Genomic DNA, 17,553 nt, shown 5'->3' with positions numbered 1-17,553 from the left:
ACTCGGAATGCGGGGGGAGGCCAGTGAAGGGTCCAAGCAGGGTGAATTCTAGGGAAGACACCTAGACTCTGACATGCCAGCACTTCCCTTCCTGAGTTCCCAAGGCCCCTTGGTGTCCCCTTTGGCTTCAGTAGTGCAGTGGGGGGATGCCCATTCCTGTTCACCCCCCCACCATGACAGCGGGGCCCTGCCTGTCCTTGTAGACATATAGAGGTCCTCTGCCACCTCGAGCCCTGTCCTGCAGAGAAAAGCCAACACCCGGCAGGTGGCCAAGTGTGGCCTCTCCTGGTTACTCTGGTCCAGCTAGGTCCTTCCTATGCAGGCCAGACGCTCCTGCACATCTGGGGGTTTCCAAAAAGCATCTCCCACCCTGAGAAGAGGAAGCAGTGGCTTCTACACACTCTTCCCCATGGCTGCTGGCTGGGGGTGAGAGGCACGCAGGGCTGCAGAGAAGGGCTCAGAGTCTACACTGGCATCTCGCAGGTTCCAGGCCCAGGAAAGGACTCAGAGAGGAGGAGAGACGGAGTTCCAGCCTCCCTCTATACAGAGCCTGCATCTCCACGCCACACCAGGTGTTCTCTGGGGTAGTGCAAGGTGGAGGTGAATGAGATACGGCCCCTGCACCCCAGGGGCTCACCAGCTAGCAGGCCAGAGGCACACTACTGCTGCCCCTTCTGCTGCGCTAAACAGACCCTGACATGTGTGGATACTCTTTTATAACAGTGATGGCACTGCAAAGCAGTGGGATTGGACGGCCATTTCAATAAATAAGGCCTGTAGGTGAACATGTGGGGAAAAAACATGGACCTCCTACCTCACACCATACACAAAAATCTACTTCCTCTAAGGGCGTTATACTGCCGCAAGTAAGAAAGGCAAACTAGAAAGGTTTGTAGAAAAACAAGAATTGCCTGCTCTTGTATAGTGCTTACGAGATACCAGCATCGTCCTAAGTGCTTTGAGCATCTTAACTCATCTTAAGCCTCACAGTGGCCTGTGAAGTCGCTGCAGAAAGAACGATAAAGGAGTAATGTCCATGGTCTTACGGTATGACACGAGCTATGAAAGAAAAGATTGATACATTTGAATGCTTTAAAGTTGGCAACTTCTATTTATCAAAAGACCCCATTATAATAGAGTATGCAAACCATAGGATGGGAAAGATATTATTGAGAAGCACATATACCCACATGAATACATAAAGAACACCTACAAACCATGAAGAAAATACGCCAGTCAAACAAATGAGCAATGGACTTGAACAGACCCTTCACCAAAAAGGATATAAGGATGGCAAATAAGCCCACGAAAAGATGCTCAACATCACCAGTCATTAGGGAAATGCAACTAAAAACCATGACGAGATAGCACTATACACCCACTGGAATGGCTGAAACAAAAAATATTGACCATATCAAGTGTAGGTGAGGATGCAGAAGTTCTAGAGCCTTCATACACTGCTGGTGGGGTTGCAAAATGACACAACCACTCAGGAAAAGTGTTTGGCATGATTGAGTACAGTTGAAGCTATTCATACTCTGAGACCCAGTAATTTCGCTTCAGATAAATATGTGCATTGGATGAATGCGTAAGAATATTCCCAGCAGCACTGATCATGATGGCCCAAACTAGCAACAACCCAAAGGTGCACCAATAGACGAAAAAACGGTAAGTACTGATATAGTCAAGTAATGTAGCAATACAGCAGTAAAAGGGAAAAGCTTTAGCTACACACAAAAAACTGACGAATCTTATTCACATAAATGCGGAATGAAAGAAGCAAAGCACCAAAGCATACAAACAGTATGTGTGGCTCAATTAATATAAAACTCAAAAATGAATAAAATGAAACTATTGTTTTGGGGTCTGTTAGTAGGTGATAAATTACAAAGAAAAGCAAGGGGTCTTCCCTGGTGACGCAGTGGTTGAGAGTCTGCCTGCCGATGCAGGGGACACGGGTTCGTGCCCCGGTCTGGGAGGATCCCACATGCCGCGGAGCGGCTGGGCCCGTGAGCCATGGCCGCTGAGCCTGCGCGTCCGGAGCCTGTGCTCCGCAACGGGAGAGGCCACAACAGTGAGAGGCCCGCGTACCGCAAAAAAAAAAAAAAAAAAAAAAAGAAGAAAGAAAGAAAAGCAAGGAATTAATCCCCATCAAAATCAGGACTGGGGAGGGGAGGAACCATAGCTGGGGAGAGATACATGGTAGACTTCTTGGAGGGGTGGGGGGAGCTGGAGAGGTTTTATTTTTTGTCTTGTTCCAGCCTCCTGCACTCCAGGCCACAATACGGTTGGCTACAAATCATGCAACTGCCCAGAGGTTTGGCTTCCCTGGTACTTTCTGTCTGGCATGTGGGATGCAGCTTCCGCCAGAGAGAGGCACGCTGAGTCTACCCGCCCCCAATCCGGCCCTGGCTCTGCATCCTACCAGCTCTCTGCTCTAAGCCTCAGTTTCCCCATCTGTCCTTAGAGCAGGATGGCCCCCATCATGCCTAGCTCAGTAGGGTAGGATAACGCACATTAAAGAGCTTTGGGAACTAAGGTCCGAAATGCCAGAGATTGTCAAGGACCCTGAGGGTCAGACAGGCTGATGTGGGAACTGAGATCCAGGCCCGCCCTGCCCTGCTAGGTCCTGCCCAGCAGGGCAGCCTCAGACTGTCTGTTAGTTGAGTTCACTAGCATCTTTCATCAGCCAATGGGCTGGGGCAACCAGGAGCGGGTCACACAGCTTATTTCCTGTTTTCATACAGGGAACTTAGCAAAGTGGCAGCCACTGGCCTGCTCGCCCAGAGCTTGGAACAGAGAGCTGAAGGGGGCCATGTGACATCCCTCCTGGACCCCTGGACACTCACAGGACCAGAGACCTCAGGTCAGTGTCTGACCCCAAGCTCAGTGGGCCTCTGCCCACCTGTGGCCTGAGCCCCCGCCTCCAGTAACCGTCCCTTGGTACCTCTTGGGGGCAGGGTGGTAGGGAGAAGGGTTGCTGACAGATACGCAGGACTCCCCTCAGTGCATTGGGGCAGAGCAGGGAGCAGCTCCTCGACCCTCCGTCTCATCAATGCCTTTTGAAGTGCCAGATGCTTCTCCAACCTCTCTTGAGCCTGGGGAATAATCTACCAAACCTGTGTTTCTCAAAAAGTGGTACCAGGGAAAGCCTGTATCAGCACAGCCCTCGGGACTGGTGCGAAATGCAGAATCCAGGGCTCACCGCAGGACCTGCTAGATGGGACTCTCTGATGTTGGGAGCAGGAAGTCTGCCCCTCGGCACCTCCACCTCCACCCCCGCCCCTGAGGAGGTTCTGATATATGCTTACATTTGGGAGTGTGTCCATCCAGTGTCTAGGATCTTCTGTCTCCTAGGTTGGACCAGGGTGCTTTACTCTGCTGGAGTTTCACCCCTGATGGAATGTCCCCTCCTGCCCCCTCAGAGAGGTGGCATGGGCTCCGAAGGGGACCCTGTGTGCCCATCAGAAGAAGCCTGGACATGGCAGGTATCCCTTAGAGGGAGAAGTGATGCTCAGGGCACCTGGGAAGGAAGGAGCAAGGGTGACTGCTCCCAGAGCTGTTGGTGGAGGGGCTGGGCAGCTGCTGTCCGCTGGGCCAAGGACAGGCCTCCAAGCCAGGAGTACCAACACTTGTCATATTTTGTTGTAAAGCCTAGAAATCTTTGCTCTGTGGGGTGTAGAGATGGGAGGGAAGGGCCCACAGAACACCATGTACAGCTGTCCCCAAGGAGCTCTTGGAGTCATAGGATTGCTTTCCCCATTTCACAGATGGGGAAACTGAGGACTAGAGACTCCATAGATGCACCAGTGACAACTTTCTCCCTGCCACTTTCCAGTTTCAGCCGATCCCATGAAAGAAAACCTAAGGGAGCTGGCTTTGGCTGCTGAATTTCATATTTATTCTGAGCTCTGGGTTCATGCTCAGCTTTGCCAGGTCTTTCCTGGAATGCCCAGCCAAGGCCATCATTCCTGGGGTCTCATGGGGTCTCTGGGCAAACAGTGCCCTGCCTCTGACCTGGCACCAGCAGAGCTGGAAGGGCTGGGACCACTGAGGCCAATTCTACTCGCCATCACCCATTTTACAGATGAGCTAACTGAAGCAGGTGCATAGGAGTGCCCACGGGAATCACTGAGCCCCCAAGAGTCCTGGCTACCCAAAGTCCGTTGGATAAGAGTGTGTGGACCACTTGCTATCTTGCCTGGGCACCTACCAGAATATAGGGAACCTGTTCCTAGCCATCCATCATCTAGGACAGGGTTGGTGGCCACACCTCTCAGGTGGGGCAACCGAGGACTGGAGATATTAAATAACTTGCCTACGGACCCACAGTTGGTCAGGACGGAAGACCTGACTCCTCAAGGGGAGAAAGCTATAGGGTACTCAAGCGTGTGCAGCCCTGGTCCAGCCATGCCCTGCTCTGTGCCTCAGTTTCCCATCTATATAGGATGAGGCTGGACAGAGGGTCCCTGAGAGCCCCCCACTGGACACCAGCACAGAGCCCCCTGGAGGATGCCCCAGGGTTCCTTTCACCTGACACAGCAAGAGCACGTTAAGAAGGAGGTCAGGTCACTTGCACCCTTCTTATTTTGAATTTCTGTGCCTAAATGGTGCCCCAGCTACTCGCTCCATCTGAGCTGATGTTTTGTTTTGGTTTTTTTTTTTCGGTACGCAGGCCTCTCACTGCTGTGGCCTCTCCCGTTGCGGAGCACAGGCTCCGGACGCGCAGGCTCAGCGGCCATGGCTCACGGGCGCAGCCGCTCCGCGGCACGTGGGATCCTCCCGGACCGGGGCACGAACCCACATCCCCTACACTGGCAGGCGGACTCCCAACCACTGCGCCACCAGGGAAGGCCCTGAGCTGATGTTTTAACTGGCCCTTTCCCTAATTTGTCTCAGACATTCTAACTTGTATTCCAACTCACATCTTCATTCAGCCATTTATTTCTCAAATATTTCCTAGAGCATCTATCACGGGTCAGGTACTAATAAAAGGGACTGATACGGTACCTGGTGTGTGCGCAGCCCTGATCTGGTGCCTGACTTAACACTCACACCAGCTTCGCAAAGGTTATTGGGCCCCTTTTGCAGGAAACTGAGGCTCAGAGAAGTTAAATAACTTCCAGGCACTGCCTCATCTTGTTCACTTACCTGGGTCACAGACAGAGTCATGCATAAAATGAACCCCAGGACTCCCGCTGCCCACCCTCCCCTGAGTACCAGGGAGACGATTCTGAAGTCAGACCGGCCTGCGTTGGTGCCCTGCCCCCCATTTACCAGCTCTCGATCCTGGGCAGCTCAAAGTCTCAGTTCTTTTACCATAAAATGGAGACAAAAACCTCCTTCCACGCAGAGCTTCAAATTACATTTTTTTTTTTTTTTTTGCGGTACGCGGGCCTCCTCTCACTGTTGTGGCTTCTCCCGTTGCGGAGCCCAGGCTCCGGACGCACAGGCTCAGCGGCCATGGCTCACGGGCCCAGCCGCTCCGTGGCATGTGGGATCTTCCCGGACCGGGGCACGAACCCGCGTCCCCTGCATCGGCAGGCGGACTCCCAACCACTGCGCCACCAGGGAAGCCCTGCCCGCAGAGCTTCAGATGAAGTGAGGGGTGGGTGTCGAGTGCAGGATGTATAGGCTGCACACCCCAGGCATTTGGCTTGGCTGGCTGGCCACGCTCAGGAGCCACGTGACCTCGGCTAAACCTCAGTTGCCTCATCTGTTATTGGAGTCACGATAGATTATCGCGGGTGTCAAATCAGATAGTGGCTGTGAAGAGCCTGTGTGTATATGAAGTGGGTATAACAAGTTGCTAGTAAATGTTTGCTTAAAGATGAAGAGAGAGAAAAGGGACGGATACGTACCAGCCTCCTGGCTGTGGACGCTGAGATTTTATTTACACATGTAATATGAAATGAAATACTGGTTTTTCTGGACAAGCCAGCAACTCTCTCTCAAGTAATCATTAAGCTACTACCTTTGCTTAAAGTCACCTCATTTAAAATTCAGAGCAACTCGATAACATAAGGATCCTAACTCTAAGAGAAGGTTGTGCTCAGCCTGGGAGCGATCAGTCCAGCAAAGGGCCAGGCCCAGGTTTCACATCTAGCAGTTGGGCGGATGGCTAGGTGGGCAGTGGAGGGCTCAGCAGTGGGGGCTATGGAACCCACCAGGACCCACCAGGAACCCCAACACAAGTGGGCACTCACCGTTCTCTCTTGTTTTCCTGGCAGCCTTGGAGCATGGCAAGTCCCAAGAACGCCAGGAGCCCTGGATGGACAAGACCCATAGCCCAGTGCATGGCAGGGGCCAAGCCAAAAGCATCAGCCCCTGGCCCAGACCTCCCACGTCCAGGAACTGAAGAGCACTTAGGTGGGCTTGAGACTTGGGGCTTGGTCGGGGGGATAGAGGTTTGAAGACATTTGAAATACAAATGTGCATACTTCAGTGGATGCCGTGAGAAACAGGGCAGCTCACTTAACTTGTGTTATCCCAAAGTAGACACTGAGACAGGGATTTGGTGCAAGTGGTTTATCCAGGAGACAAGGCCAGGAGGTATGGCAGGGGAGTGGGAAACCGAGGAAAGGAAGGGCAGGAAACCAGTACGGGATGTCGATGAAAAGATTACCACTGTGGGCAACTCGGGCTCGGTCCCAATGGGGGTTGTCTGGGAGACCGTATGGATCACACCTTAGAGCTGTCCCATCCCAGCGGCGAGGAGGCCAGCCTGCTATCCCCTGGTCCCATCCTCCATTGGCAGAGGTACGCTCCAGAACGTGCCGCAACGGCCCAAGAAAGCCCTCACGGGGAGAGTCCCAGGTGCTTCCAATAGAAGCCCGTGGGATGTTCCAAAACAGTCAACGCCAGTGAGGCGGCATGGCCGGGCACTGACAGTGTCTGCTACAGCGCCAGCTCCTGGAGCAAACGTCTGCCATATGCATGCAACCCTTCAAGATGTCCTGCTCTGCTCCTGGCCCTATGCAGGCACTGGGGAAGCAGGGACAATCAAACACCGTGCTGGCCTTCAAGTTTAGTAAGGAAGCGGATCTGTAGAAAATAATGTAAGATGCCATGGAAAAGGCACAGGGACAAGGTGGGAGGCTCTTACTCTAACACCAAAGGGCATTTGAAATGATATATGGGTTGGGTCTTGAAGGACACATTGGAGAAGGGCTCCTGGGACACATGTCCCTTGAAATCAAATGGACAGTGGTTTGTGCATTTGGGGAGAGGAAGGATTCTAAGCTTTCCCAAGATTCTCAGAATGGCCTAGGGCTCAAGTGAGGTTTAAGAAACACTGTTACTTTTTGAGGCAGGGAAAGAGGATGGCACTTGAGGCGGAAGGAGTGGCATGTGCAAGAAAAAGCAGGGAGTATGGGAAATGAGGCGAGAGAGGAAGGGCCGGCCAGGCTGAACCTGGAGCCCAGCGTCCTCAGAGCTGCCCCCATCATCCGCTGGCGTGCGCTCAGCCGACAGTAGGGAGGGTGGAAACCCACCAGCCGCATCCCTGCTCTTCCGGAGCATGGGATTTCACAACAGCCGCAAGTGGACGATGTACCACAAACACACTGCGTTTCACAAGCAAGAAGCCTCTTGGGGACGCTGGACTCTTCCAGGTTGCCCATGGCGAGATGGATTCAGCCAGGTTGGGTGTAGGGGTCTGACTGATGCCCGACTGGGCCTATCCAAGGTGGGCTGGAGGAGAGGGATATTCACAGCGTTTCCAGATTCCCACGGCTCATCCCAGACAGACCCAGCCATCTCCCCAAGTCCTTGCCCCCAAAGCACACTGACCCGTGCTAGTCCTTAAGAGTGTGGTCCTTCCAGATGCCCACGACAGCCAAAGCTCCAACTCCAGCATGACCACGCGGGAGCTGCAGGAGTACTGGCGGACCCAGAAACGCTGCTGGAAGCACGTCAAACTGCTCTTCGAGATCGCTTCCGCCCGCATCGAGGAGGGGAGAGTCTCCAAGTTTGTGGTAAGCAGAGACCAAAAAGTGACGGCACGCCTTCACGGCCTCCTTCCCGGCCCTGGGCAAGGCTGGTGGCACCTCAGTCTCCCTGACCAGGAAATGGATTGACGCACTTTAACTCACAGAAGTCTTCTGGCAAAAAATGGTCCAAAAGCGAGATTTCACGCTCAGCACCATGAGGACTGGAGAGTCAAGGTGCCTGAGTGTAAGAAGCAAACTGCCCAGTTCAATCCCATGTTACCCGGTATTTTCATCTGGGTCCCTTCTTCATTGTTTTTGATATCCTCATATCATTTTTATTATGTACCTCAGTTTTTCTTTAAAGTGGATCACTTTTTAAAAACACTGAATAGATTCATTTCAAAGGGAAGTACCTTAAATGGAAAACCAGTATCACAGGGCATAAGAAAAGGTCATTATAAAAGTAAATACAAGGAAAGCTCAGGGCTGTTATTAAATTCTAGCTGGTCACCATGGCTGGTGGAAAGCTGGGCTTGGGGCTGTTTTTCTTTGGAATGGAATTTCAGCCTATGTTGGGGGAGAGGTTAATGACTACGGAAGAGCCACACAGCCTTTCTTTGCCCCCCACCATTCCCCAAATGGGAGTGGAGTAATAATAATAGCTGACCCTGAGTGCTGACTGCACGTCATGGTTTCAGTGCATTAATTCATTTAATCCTCACCCAGTGAGGCAGGCTACTATCCTCATTCTCTGGATGAGAAAACGGAGGCTCAGAGACGTTAAAGCACCTACCTAAAACCACACAGCTAGACCGTGGCGGGCTGGAATTATAAGCCAGGCAGTCTGCGCCCTTAATCAGCATTCTCTTGAAAGAGAAGAGAAGAGAATCGTTTTCTTACTTATAACGTCACTGCCAGTATATCACCTAAAACCATCTCCCAGGAGTTCCACACCTGGAAAACACAGATCTTATTAATCCAAGCCTCCCAGCTCAGGAACCTGAGGCCCAGTTTTGACCACTAAAACCAAGAACGCCCCAGGTCCCCCGCACGGCAGGTTCCTGTATGCCCTTTCTGCCCCAGGATGCCTCCACGTCGCTGTGTTTGTTATTCTCCGGTTGACTCTTGTCACGATTCGCTGTTACAGCTCAGCCAAGGCTAATGGCAATTTAAAACAGAATTGCAGAAAACCATCCCCCATTTCCAGGGTATGCTTTAAGGTCATCATTATTTTATTTCCCGGGCTCCCTCTGTCAGTTCAAACCCTCCGTGACAGTGTAGTCAAAGGCCCTCTCTCTTTGCACCGCAGATGTACCAAATCGTCGTCATCCAGACGGGGAGTTTTGACAGCAACAAAGCCATCCTGGAACGGCGTTATTCAGACTTTGAGATGCTCCAGAAGAAACTCTTAAAGACCTTCCGGGAAGAGATCGAAGATGTCGTCTTCCCCAAAAAGCACCTGATGGGGAACTTCACCCCGGAGATGATCTCCGAGCGCAAGCTGGCCCTCAAAGAGTACCTAGGTCTGCTCTACGCCATCCGCTGCGTGCGTCGCTCGCGCGAGTTCATCGACTTCCTCACGCGGCCCGAGCTGAAGGAGGCCTTCGGCTGCCTGCGCGCGGGGCAGTACACCAAGGCCCTAGACATCCTGGTGCGCACGGTGCCGCTACAGGAGAAGCTGACGTCCCACTGCCCCGTGATGGTGGTGCCGTCCCTGTGCGCCATGCTGGTGTGCCACCGCGACCTGGAGTGCCCCGCCGAGGCCTTCGCCGCCGGGGAGAGGGCTCTGCAGTGCCTGCAGGCCCGGGAGGGCCACCGTTACTATGCCCCGCTGCTGGACGCCATGGCCCGCCTGGCCTACGAGCTGGGCAAGGACTTTGTGTCCCTGCAGAAGAGACTGGAGGAGAACCAGCTCCGGAAGCCCGCCCCCCGGGGCTTCACCCTGAAGGAACTCACCGTCCAAGAGTATCTGTACTGAGCCACTCCCCGGGGAAGCTGGAGAATTGGGGATCACCATGGCTCGTGGGCTTTTGGGGGTTGATTCTGAGCAGAAAGAGCCACTTTGGGCTCTAGCTTGTGGGATGACTTTGAACAAGCCCCTCCTCTGGTCCTCCGTTTCCCCATCTATGTTGAGCGGAGATGCTTCCGGGCATCCTTGGAAGCCTCTACTTTTGTCCTGTGTCCCCTTGATGCCAGGCCCACTTCGTCTCAAAACCACAAACCCAGCTGCCAAAACACTGGAGAGTCATATCAACCTTACTGGTCCTTCTGTAGGTAGCTGGAGGAGAGGTTTGAAGTGCACGATCACAGACAAAGCTTGATTCATTTCCTCAGAGACATCTCTCTTTAGCTGCCCTGAGGCTTTCCTCTTTGTTCCTCCCCCCTCAACCCTGCTGGCAAATATTCCCACCTATTATCCTAAGTATTCTAGCTCTTCCCTGTTAGGGGTAGGCCCAACTCAGCAAGACAAAAGGTCACCTACTGCTCCTCAAAGCCAGCTTTGTCCCCAGGATGAGCCATACCTCATCCTTTGAAGGGTGAGAGGATCCTGGGCTAGAACCAGCTATCATTGCCTGGGGTTGGTTTTCATTTGTAAGGCAACTGTCCCTTGAATGGCCTTTCTGGATTACGTAGACATAGCCCTGACAGGAGGTGGGACCTCTGGGTAGAAGAGATTGAGTGCTCGACACCTCCCCATCTGAAGGACAATGGATTGGGATGCCCTTAACCAAAGTCTGCTGTCAGGCCCCCAAGTGAAGTGGATTCTGGACCAGTGACCTGGGTTCAGCACAGGGCAGGAGCTGATGGTACAGGCTGGTTTGGACCCCATATGCCTATCGGGCTAGCAGTCCCTGAAGATCTAAACCATGTGGCTGAGGTTATTATCAGGGTGAGGCTGTAACTTGGGAACCTTAACCTGGGGCACCACACTGGCCTGAACCAAGATCTAGCTCAGCAAAGAGCAGTGGGCAAGCATTCACTGAACTACACCGAACGTATTCAACAGCAACACCATGTGGCAACACCTGGAGTGGCCCAACCAGGCTCCTTCCTGGAGGTTAGACACAGACTGACACCTTCAGAAAAAGAAAGTTTTCAAGTATCTCAATTTACTCCAGGAGAAGGACACTTTAAGTGGGAGAGATTGGATTTCTTGGAAATCTGGGCAGGTGGGTAATTAAAGTGTTAAATGGAAAAATAAGAAGAGCTGCAATTCTTTTGTAACAGTAAAGAAGGTCATATTGATTTTACAAGTCCTTTCATCAAATATAAAATGCTGCTGTCAACTGTTAGATGCACCAAATATTCACTAAGAAAGAAAAAAAATGCCCAACATGGGGAGTTTAGTAGGCGTTTCCAGCAAAAAGCTGGGAGAGCAAAGAGTTAGCTCCCAATGTAACGGTCCACGTAGAATAGACCTGCTTTGTAGAAAGGGACAGTGAGGAAAGGCATGAATCAAATTTGACAGTGGAGAGTGTGGACTCTAGAATTGGAACTGCAAACTGGTACTCGCCCAGGTTTGGGGTCTAAACACACACAGTGTGGTCCCAAATCCTCAAGCTGAGAAGTCACAGTAAAGAGGTTTCGGATGCAGGCGTTTCAGGTACCTTGCCCCACAGACGCAAATTCTGAAGGAAGTGAACATAGATCCAGGCCAATAGAGAGGAAGATGCCATTGACTTCGGAGGTGCTAACGCGTAGGGGTTGGAGGGCGGCTGTGTATCTGAAGATCACATATATATGGTGTACACGTGTGTGGTGTCGAGACAGGAAAAAACCTTACGCGAGGTAAGAGGGAACTAAGAAATCATATGGGGGGGTTTCCCATCAGGATCCTTAAAGAAGGGCTGGGTACCACAGAGTGAGGAAAAGGACTTACTCTGGCTTCTGAAAAGGGCCCACCCGCAAAGCACAGCTTCAGGCCTCCCACGTTGTCTCCTCCTGGAGATGCTAGATGCTGCCCTCCCAGTTCTTTTGATGGCCTTGGCCCGTGGGTCCACTGGTGTTTCTTCGGGCCATGCACAGTGTGCCTTCATCCACCCCGGGTGTCCGACAGCCCCTCCTCCTGACATCTCCCTTTGCCGCAGAAGTCTGAGACCCGCTCATTTCTTGGGTTCCTGGAACAAGTCCTTGAATTCCTCAACCCCCTCCTCCAGGAAGCTTTCCTTGTGGCCCACTGTGACCCCACCAGGTTACCCCACTTCCCTGTTTGCCTGGACCCTCTCCCACCCGACAGTATTGCTAAGTCTTTCTTTCCGGGGAACTCTGGGGTGGTGGTAGCTGGGATTGGACCCTTTTCTCCTGACTTCTCAAAAGTTGAGCCCACAGGAAAGGTGAGGGGCACTTGCCCTCAATGCTCAGGGTGGAGCCCCGGACCAGAAGCATCTGTGTCACCTGGAGCTTATGAGACAGGCAGAATCTCAGGCTCCACCCTAGCCCTTCTGAACCAGAATCTGCATGTTAACAAGATTCCCTCACCCACCTTGTCCTTCCTGCCCCACGAAGGTGATTCCTCTGTACGCAGGTTAAAATTTGAGAAGCCCCATGTTGAATTGACTTGACGGTGGCCTTGAGGAAAACCATCCACAGAGCCTGGGCAGTCTGCCATCTGGGTTCCTCCCTGCCCCACCTCCTCCCAGCCCAGGCCCTCGCCGGTACACATGCTCCAGCCCAGGGCCCGAGCAGCTCTTGGTGGGAGCACCATGCCAGCCACACCCACACCCGGGAACCTGCTCTGGGCACTTGGCCCTGGAGCCTGAGGGGGGCCGGTTCACATGAAGGTCTGCTCCAGCAGCCTCTGGCTCCTGCTGGATGTGACACAGAACCAAAGGTCTCCCTTTGGACGGGATTTGTCATCCTTATGAGACCCCATGCCTGGGATGCTGGCAGGTCTCTTACCCCCAAGCCAGGATGGGGAAACGGTTACTACCAGGGGCTCCCCAGCATTTTTGGAGCCCTACTGTGTGTCTAGGGCTTCTCTGATTACTGGCGGTCCAGCTCTTCCCAAGAGATATTCTTATCCCACTTAACAGACAAGGACACAGACACCCTGAGAGGTTAAGTGACTTACCCGAGGTCACACAGCCAACAATAGGTAAAGCAGGAAATTAAGTGCAGGCCTGTGTCACCGCCAGCCTATACTCTCCTCCCTGAGCCCCACATTGGAGGACTGAGAGGAGAAGGTTGCATGTCCCTGGGGATATGTCCCTTCAAGGGACTTTCACTCCTCTCTGCTTACAGGTGGGGAAACTGAGACCTGGAGAAGGGGGTCTCTCCAGGTCACATGGTGAGACAGGGGCAGCTCCAGGACTGGGGTGTCCACATCAAAGTGATATGGTATGGCAGGCTGGGCAGACAGAATAATCCCGGGTTGGGATTCCAAGAGGCCACGGGGGGTCACCCAGCTGGACCTGGGGGGCACAGGATCAGTATTGAGGCCTGAGCCAGGGCGGCTAGGCTGTTAGCCAGGAGGCTCTGTTCAGGGTGGGCTCCAGCCCCATTGCCTACATTCCCTTAGCTCAGCAATGGTCTCCTAGCTGTAACTCTGCTTTGGAGCAGCAAATTCAGCTCCAGTTCCACTTGCTGGGGACAGGAAGCTCCCACCGTGTCCCCAGCCAGACCCTCCTGGCCTCCTCCAGAGCTTCCTGTCCTCCTGCAGCTGCCTTCCCAGACTCCTCCCTGGGGGGCCCAACAGCGCTGCCATCTGTTCTAGCATCCACTAGCCATCTTTCTTCTAGCAGTCTCCTTTTACGCATGTAAATGTATTTGAAAAAGAAACTTCCTATTACAACCCTCCATGGAAAATCAGATTCACCTGCTATAATGAGAAGGTAGCTATAAAAATAAGCACAATGAAACCTCTCGCTGTTATTACACCTCTGCGGCCTTTGTCTGAGCCAGGCCTTGAGTCTGAGGCCGCCAGATGTCCTCTGTTAAAAGAGACAGACACAAGCCTTAGAGACCTGTCAGCACCACTTTGAGACTGCTCTCTGATTTACGCAGAAGGAATGGAAAATACCGCAAAGGGAAATCAGCTTCTGACTGCACGGCCTGGATCATGCGATGTTCTCTGTGCGTTGTCTCAGACTAGTTGGGGCCTTGCTCCCTCTCCTGGGCCCCGTGGCCCCGGTCCCCATCCCATGCCTGTATCAGCCCTGCTGGATCAGTCGTGGGCCTGGTTTCGGCTTTGGCTGACATCCTTGGTTTTCCTCACCCCATCTGGGAGGTGGCATCCAGGCTCCAGCGCTGGGCTTCACACCCTGACATCAGGTAAGACCCACAAATGGAGGGAGAGTTCTGGTTCGGTCAAAGCCAGAACCTGCAGTGTGTCCTCTACTTGGTGTTGCTGTGTCCCCTGGTAAAAGCCAAAAAAATGCCCCTCCCTGGAAGAGGCCCTGCACAAGCCGCACCAGCCCAGTCAGCAGAACAGGGCCCCTCACCAGCCTTAACCATACGCCATGTACATTCTCCTCTCTCAGTCAACAACGACTCCTACTCTATGCCAGACCCTGTGAAGAGCTGGGGACGTAGCGGTGAACAGGACACATTGGGTCCCTGTCCTCATGGAGCTGAAACATCAGAAGGGAGACACTTGCAGAGCAAATTGAAGCTGGGACAGAATGGTCTCCCTCAGCCAGATGGTCAGGGAGGGCTTCTCGGAGGAGGAGGTGTTTAAGGGAGCCATAGGGGAGGCTGAGGAGGCAGCCACCACAGCGTGGGGAGGGGAGAATTTTAAGCAGAGGGAAAGCGGAAGCACAGCTCTGAGCCAGGAACCTCCTCTGTCCCCAAGGAGCATCAGCCCAGGCCCGGGACCAGGAAAGGGGCAGGTAGGCCCTGGACATCCCTTCCTCTGGCTGTGCCTGCTGAGAGGAAGGGTTCCAGGGTTCCAGGTTCCAGAAAGCCGCCTGGCAAGCCCATCTGTGCCGTGGCCCATCTCCAGTAACTGGCTCGTTGCAACGTGAATGAGCTGGGAGCTCGTGTTTAGGGCACTCGGATCCTTTGGGTTTACGAGCGACAGAAAGCCAGGGTAATCGGACAAAGAGAAATTTATTCTCTGAAAAGCCCAGGAATAGATTAGCTTCAAGTTGGAGCCCAAAACTCAAACCATGACCTCTACGTCTGCTTTCTTTCTCACTTTCACTTTCTCTCTAAATTTCTCTTTCCTCGGCTTCGCCTTCTCTCTCAACAAGCACTCCTCCTGGTGACAAGATGGCTGTAGCAGCGCCAGGCTCATATGCTCCTTCTCTGCCACCCCACAGGAGCCCCCTGCAGGGCTCCTGTGAAGGCCGGGTCTGTAGCATATGTAGGAATCGCCCACCCACATGCCCTTTCCTGAGGATCCCAGGCAGGGCAGATCACAATGAACTCCCCCCGCCTTCACCAGAAATTGGTCACCACATATTGTTTTGTAATCGGCTTTTAAATTTTTTTTGACTAGACTTAATTTTTTTTAGAGCAGTCTTAGTTTCCACAGCAAGATGGAGTGGAAGGTACAGATAATTCTCATACCCCCTGCTCCCACACATGCATCGCCTTCCCACCAGAGTGGTGCATTTGTTACAGCTGATGAACCTACGGTGACATATCATTGGCACTCAGAGTCCACAGTTTACATTAGGGTTCACCCTTGGTATTGTACATTCTATGAGTTTGGACAAATGTATTCGCCATTATAATATACTGAGTGTGATAAAGTATGATTAGAGAAGGATTAAATTTTTTCTGTATACCGTGAGCATTCTCCTGGAATATATAATATTTTCCCATGCTATTTTTAATAACACTGATTTCTAACGTATGTACCACCGCTGGTTTAACTGTCTTGTAAGGTTCCAAATTTTCCTAACTACAGGCACCACTGCAGCCCATGCCTTGATCCAGTGTCTTTTTCGTATTTGTGCTCTCTGAAGGCAATTTCTAGCAGTGGTATTTCTGAATCATAAACACTGTTAGTGATTTTGATAATATTAATTTCTCTCTCTCCTTAGAGTCTGTACTAACCCACCCCTCCAGCAGCTAAGTGTGAAAGAGAGATGCCATTTCCCTGAATCTTCCATAACACTGGATGTTAGCATTTTTAAACTATTTTCAATGCGATAATGAGAAGTGGTTTCCACGGTTTAATGTGCATTTCCTCCTTTCTGGTGAGTATGAGCATTTTTCTTAGGCTTCCTGGTCGTTTTTATGGTGCTGAAAGTTGTAAAGTTGTTTCTTTTCCCCTTTCCATCAGTCACTTCTGGAAGGAGGCGGGACCTGGGGAGGATCTATTCCGCAATTTAAAAAAAAAATGGCCAGCAGATGGCGCTGCCGCATTGGCGGCACCGAAAGCTTCGCGGGGCTGCGCTGGAGAAACGGCATTTAAACAAACAGGAGGGAAATTGAGCGTTTCTTTCAACAGAGAAAAACAAGACTGAAAAACCGTTGGAAGGGATCTGAAATAATGCTGAAAAGAAAGAGCTTTGCTGGGAAAGCGCTGATGCTTCGCTGCCTCTTCACTGCACTTCCCCCCGCTCGTGTTGTTTGGGGTACCCGGGCGACCCCCTGAACTTGCGGTTCAGGACGTCACTTCTCGATTTCTGCTCCCTCATCCTCTTCCCCCGGCTCACACACCCAGAGGGGCGGAAGGAAGCCTCCTCGCCGCCGCCCCTCCACCTCCTCGATCAGCAGGAGGCAGTGAAACCGCAACTCCTAACAGAATGGGCCGCATGAAAACAGCAGCAGCGCGCAGAGCCTCCAGGAGCAGGACCGCACCCACTGTGGCCCGACGTTTGGTCCGCTGGCTTCCGACGGAGAGGGCTGGACTAAGCCTCCCTCCATAAGGGAGGAGGGTCCTTCTCCAATATGGGGGTGGGGGCGTGGGCACCCACAAAAGCCCTGCCACGTGACTTTCCAGGAGGGAGGCCTTGGGTGTCACGCCTCTCCCCAGATCCCACCTCCGATCTCTTGAGGACCTAGATGGTGCTGGGAGCTTCCCATCCATCTGCTTGCGGAACTGGAGGAGAGAGAGGGGCAGCATTATGTGACTTCTTTTTACCATTTAAATACCTGGGCCCCCGGTCTCGAGACTGTTGGTAAAGCGTGGGTTGAATGAGTAAGTAAATGGAAGGAAGGAAGAGGGGAGAGAGTGAGAGGATAAAGAAAAGTCTACCATGCTTGTTAGAGTGTAAATTGGTACAACTCTGGGGAAAACCATCTGGCGCCATCTACTGAAGCTGAACATAAACAGCTCTCTGAGGACCCACAATTCCACTCCTGGGAATATACCCCATAGGTAGAGAGACACCATCTACACCAAAAGACATGAGCTAGAATTTCAGGGCAGGACTACTCCCCAAAATATTCCCCAGCTAGAAACAACCCAAATCTCCAACAACAGTCAAACAGAGAAGTAGATGGTGGTACATTCATATGTTGGAATATTATACAGCCACGAAAACAAACTGCACTTATACACAAGGACGTGGATGAATGTCACAAACAAGACTGAGTGAATGAAGTCAGACACAAAGGAATATAGCCTGTGTGATTCCATTGAACGAAGTTCAAGAGGAGAAACTAAACGATAGAGGTTAGGGATGCTTACTGAGATGGCAAAACTCCCAAAAGGAAAAAAAAAAAAAAA

The 17,553-nt window shown here is 52.2% G+C and overlaps 1 protein-coding gene across 5 annotated transcripts in view; it reads left to right on the top strand.

Moving 5' to 3' along the window:
- SNX20 (sorting nexin 20) overlaps positions 1–11,150 on the top strand; it is an 11,476-nt gene extending 326 nt beyond the window's left edge. Inside the window, exons 2-7 of one of the 5 annotated variants that reach the window (XM_024747395.1) lie at positions 1,564–1,668; positions 2,748–2,866; positions 3,358–3,488; positions 6,231–6,369; positions 7,825–7,976; positions 9,241–11,150. In XM_024747395.1, the coding sequence (XP_024603163.1) occupies positions 3,399–3,488; positions 6,231–6,369; positions 7,825–7,976; positions 9,241–9,909 (1,050 nt within the window). In that variant the 5' untranslated portion in view covers positions 1,564–1,668; positions 2,748–2,866; positions 3,358–3,398 and the 3' untranslated portion in view covers positions 9,910–11,150. The remainder of the gene's footprint in view (positions 1–1,563; positions 1,669–2,747; positions 2,867–3,357; positions 3,489–6,230; positions 6,370–7,824; positions 7,977–9,240) is intronic. The other 4 variants (XM_024747394.1, XM_024747396.1, XM_024747397.1 and 1 more) reach the window with 4 other exon arrangements.
- Positions 11,151–17,553: the final 6,403 nt, after the last annotated feature.

Source organism: Neophocaena asiaeorientalis, unplaced genomic scaffold, assembly GCF_003031525.2.
Source record: "Neophocaena asiaeorientalis asiaeorientalis breed wild unplaced genomic scaffold, Neophocaena_asiaeorientalis_V1.1 scaffold438, whole genome shotgun sequence".
In the NCBI taxonomy this organism is placed as follows: domain Eukaryota; kingdom Metazoa; phylum Chordata; class Mammalia; order Artiodactyla; family Phocoenidae; genus Neophocaena; species Neophocaena asiaeorientalis.
This window is presented reverse-complemented; position numbering and strand designations above follow the sequence as displayed.